General features: G+C 44.2%; 1 protein-coding gene across 1 annotated transcript in view; it reads right to left on the bottom strand.

Moving 5' to 3' along the window:
• Positions 1 to 2: 2 nt before the first annotated feature.
• The window catches only part of LOC116091811 (doublesex and mab-3 related transcription factor 3-like), a gene marked incomplete at its 3' end in the record, with an annotated part of 7,957 nt that continues 3,185 nt past the window's right edge, over positions 3 to 4,774 (bottom strand). Inside the window, 2 exon segments of the mRNA XM_031373267.1 lie at positions 3 to 304; positions 307 to 1,030. Coding sequence (XP_031229127.1) covers positions 3 to 304; positions 307 to 1,030 — 1,026 coding nt within the window.

Below are 4,774 nucleotides of genomic sequence, written 5' to 3'. Positions count from 1 at the left end.
GTATTCCTCAGCATCAGCGGGTACCGGGGTGGCTGGGGGAAAGGATGCTGCAGGGGCACGGCCAAGGGATTAGGGACCACGTTGCTGGAGTCCGCGGAAAAGCGTAAGGAGTCAGGGACTCGGAAGGCAGAGCCCATCGACCACTTGGAGGAAGAGATAGGGTAGGAGCCCAGCGTGTGTTCAAAAATGTAGCCGCTGGAGGGCAGCACCAGGCTCTCTTCGGCTGTCCGCTCCGCCCCAGCCGCGGAGGACCGACTGTACAGCAGGACCTCCACGGCGCTGACCAGCTCGCCCCCGCAGCCTTCAGGATGAGCTCCAGTACAGTGGGCTTCTGGTTTGGAAAGATTTTCTTCAACGCCTCCAAGGGTGGCCGGTTGGCTTTCAAGCTGAAGGGCAGAGAGACGGTCCCCGATGGGCCCTCGATCAGGAGGTGACTCTGCTCGGCGTGGTATTTGGGGCTGTCAGGGCAGCTCTCGGGGTTGCCCCAGTTTTTCTGCACAGCGGCGTACCCACCTTCATCCACAGACACGATCTCGGGGCTCTCCGGAGTGAAGCAGTTCTTGCTTTTGACAACATCTGGGGAGCTCCTCTGGTCGGTGTCTTTGTCACTGAAGGTCTCCGCAGCATTGTCCCCTGAACTGCTGTCCCCAAGTCGCTCTTCTGTCAAATCTGGCTTAGCAAGCTGGGCTGGCAGCGTCCCGGGCTGGGGCTCGGCGACCCAGCGCAGCGCGGCAGCCACGGCCAACTCCGCGGCGGGACGAGGCGGCGCCGGCGTCTGGGACGCCTGTGAGGCTGGCGACGACTGTGAGGCAGTGGCGGCGGTGGCCGCTGCGTCCCCCGGCGGCGGGGGCCCTGGCAGAGCCCGCAGCGAGTCCGGGATGAGGCTCTCCAGGCTCTCCTTGGCCTGCTGCCGGCGCAGCGCCACCTGCGCCACCATCACCCGCTGCCGCTCGATGATCAGGATCTGTTTTTTTCTTAATAGCAAGGCAGGTTTAGTCTTACTAAGGAGGGCAAAGCTGTTTCTTACAGACTTTGGTTTAATTCATTTAGCAATACTGTAAAAGTTCATTCTTTAATTATGCAATAAAGATTGAAGCTTATTTTCCATCCAGAATGAATGAGTGCTTTCTGCATTGGTACTTGGGCTTTTGCTCCATATGTGTATGTATATAAGTATAGGAGTGTCTGTGTGAGTACATAAGCTGATTACACAGATTGTTAGGACCAACAAATAAGTATGTGATAATGAGTGTGTATGTATTAATGCATCTATGTTTATGCATGTTTACTTGTGTAAAAGATTTTTCTTCTGCAAGTATAATTCTTTTCTTCTGGTTCAATCTAATTTATTGCTCCAGACCTTCTTCCACCCGGAAAGTGAGAAGCAAGGCCTTAGGACTAGAGAAAATGGAGTCCTAGCAATTAATCTATTACTTAATCCCTTGCTGTGGAGCATCTGATGTTAATTGCCCAAGACTGCAGTTTTTAACATCAGAATAAGAAAGAAATTGGATAGAATTCTTGAGAAGCCAGCAGCTTCAGCATTCAGCATAGTTAGAAAGTTTAAAACCCAGAGATCATCAGGTTTCTGGACTACATCTAACTCTGTGTCATTCTCCAACCCATTTCAGGTTGGGCAGGCTCCTGGAAATTTTTTACTGTAAACTGTTGAGGATAATTAAGAAAAGCCTGTAAAATTTCAGTCACTTTATAAATGATCAAATTCTTTAATATGTTTAAAACTATATTGTAGTCATGCTAAATATAGTCTATTACAGGAATAAGCCTTATGTAGCATTGTTTCATAAGCAAATATATAAAAACAGACAAGGATTATTTAACTCAGATATGGTTTGTAGATACTTGCCTTCAAACCTCTTAGATATGCACTGAATATGGTATTTAAGATGCTTAAATTTACCATGACTGACAGGGATTCTCATATCTTAGTAGTGACTTCCAAGGTATCTGAGAAGATAATAGACACAGCAACAAAGGACTCCAGTTGATTGTGTTAAAGCTAACAACTGGGAAAGACTGCCCCAGTGCCTCACCCACTCCTCTGGCATGGCCTAAACCATGGACATCCAAATGCAAGTGAATCAATTGTTCCACTCTGCCTAGACAATTTGATGTCAGTCCCTTCCATGCTCCTCCTCCATAGGAATGTATATGTCTGCCCCATTGCCACAGAGACCCCAGGAGCTTGGGATGACTGTTTAGGTAAAGACTATGGACAAGTCTATGTCCTTTGAATTGATACATAGCCCATTATAATTTATTCCTCTCAGGTCTCTGATCACATTAAGAGGTAAACTAACTGTAGCTTTGTCAGTCATGCAACAGCAATCAGGGAGTTACCTAGACATGCCAGATAATATTATAGATGCAAAGTGATTTATTTTAATATAACCATAATGGTAGTGTGCATGTGTGTGTGTGTCATTGTATGTGTGTCTTTTTGTGTAATGTGGTTATGGGTTTGTAGTCCATGACAGATATATGTGAAGTAGAAGAAAACTTTGTGGGGACACTTTGGCTTAATTATATGGTGGTCAAGGTCAGGATGCCAGCACTCCACACCATAGTCATTTATTTTCCCAATGAGGCATCTCATGTGCAATCACATAAGATTAGCAGGAACATTAATTCAGTAAAATATTATCTCTAATTCACATAGTCATTTTGTCTAGAATATTGTCATATAAGGATAGAAAGAACACAGGGGAAATTTAATAAAAATTTTTACTCACAAATGAACATAATATACTACCATTCCCACCCACTCACCCCACACACATACACTTTTTTTTAGATTATTGAGACAGGGTTTGTCTGTGCATCCCTGGCTGTCCTGCATTTCTCTCTGAGACCTGACTGATCTCAAACTCACAATGATCCACCTACTTCTGTCTCCTGAGTGCCTGGATTAAAGACATGTACTACCATGCCCTGCTCTCATCCATTATTGTTCTTGTTATTTTTAGATTGCCTTAGTTTATTCCAAGGACTAAACACTTGTTCATAACATGTTTTCAGATAAAAATGATGCCAGAAAATTATCTCACTAGTCAACGTTGATTGTTGCAAAGCCTGATGACCCTAGTTCAGTCTTTAGGAGACTAGTATTACTTCTACATTTTCTTGCTATTTCTACACCTGGACTGTGGTATACACACACACACACACACACACACACACACACACACACACAACACATATTTAAATGATTTTTAAATGAAAAAGGGCCAATGAAGTCACTTCCTGAAAATCTTCACCACCTGGCTTTGGCCTCTAGAACTCATATAGAGGAAGTAATAATTGACACTTGTAAGTTGCACTCCAAGTGAGAAATGCACACACTGGCACAAGACTATACCCACGGAACATTTCAAAAAATTGAAATTACAGGCCACGGAAGCAGCAGGGCAGCTAGGACAGGATTCTCTCTAACTCCATATACAACTAGTAGGGACGGCTGATCCACACCCAGCTGTGAACCTTTCCCCCAAGCAGAGAGCTTGTATCCAGGGAGTGCTCTGACCCCAGAACTCAGGGGAGATCACCATTTTCTCTCTGGTGACTGTCTAAGGAGGGACCAGGCAGAAGGCACATAACCCAGAAGCTACAGAGCAATAGGAACAGTGTCCTTCATTCATCCGTCCGCACCCAGGAGAGATGGCTGATCCACAGCCCTCTGTGCAGGGGTCTTACCAGGGGAGAACTGATCTCCCAGAAGTGCTGACACAAGCTTACAGACCCACAGGAGGAACAAGCTCCAGCCAGAGACAGCAAGAACATCGAACACCAGAGATTAACACAAGGGAAAAGGCAAAAGCCAGAATCTTACCAACAGAAACCAAGACTACTTGGCATCACCAGAACCTAGTACTCCTACCACAGCAAGTCCTGGGTTCCCCAACACAATGGAAAAGCAAGATTGGATAGAAAATCATATCTCCTGATGGTGATAGAGGAATTTGAGAAGGACATAAATAACTCCTTTAAGGAAAAAAAGGAGAACACAGCTAAACAGGTACAAGCCCTTAAAGAGGAAACACAAAATCCCTAAAAGAATTACAGGAAAGGGCAACCAAACAGGTGAAAGAATTGAACAAAACAATCCAGGACCTAAAATTGGAAGTAAAAACAATTAAGAAATCAAAAAGGGAGACAACTCTGGAGAGAGAAAACCTAAAGTATTCATGAGCCAAAAATGCAAGCATCACCAACAGAATACAAGAGATAGAAGAAAGAATCTCAGGTGCTGAAGATACCATAGAAAACATTGGCACAACAGTGAAAGAAAACACAAAAAGCAAAAATCACCTAACCCAAAACATCCAGGAAATCCAGGATACAATGAGATGACCAAAACTAAGGATAGTAGGTGTAGAAGGAGTGATGACTTCCAACTTAAAGTACCAGTAAATATCTTCAACAAAATTATAGAAGAAAGTTCCCAAACTTAAAAACGAGATGACCATGAACATACAAGAAGCCTACAGAACTCCTAATAGTTTGGACCAGAAAAGAATTTCCTCCTACCACATAATAGTCAAAACATCAAATGCACAAAACAAAGAAAGAATATTAAAAGCAGTAAGGGGAAAAGGTCAAGTAACATATAAAGGCAGACCTATCAGAATTACACCAGAATTCTCCCCAGAGATTATGAAAGCCAGAGGATCCTGGGCTGATTACACACAGACTCTAAGAGAACGCAAATGCCAGCCCAGGCTACTATAGCCAGCAAAACTCTCAATTACCATAG

The sequence above is a fragment of the Mastomys coucha genome, unplaced genomic scaffold (assembly GCF_008632895.1).
Source record: "Mastomys coucha isolate ucsf_1 unplaced genomic scaffold, UCSF_Mcou_1 pScaffold15, whole genome shotgun sequence".
NCBI lineage: Eukaryota > Metazoa > Chordata > Mammalia > Rodentia > Muridae > Mastomys > Mastomys coucha.
Note: the sequence above shows the minus strand (reverse complement) of the source record. Positions and strands in the feature narration are given on the sequence as shown.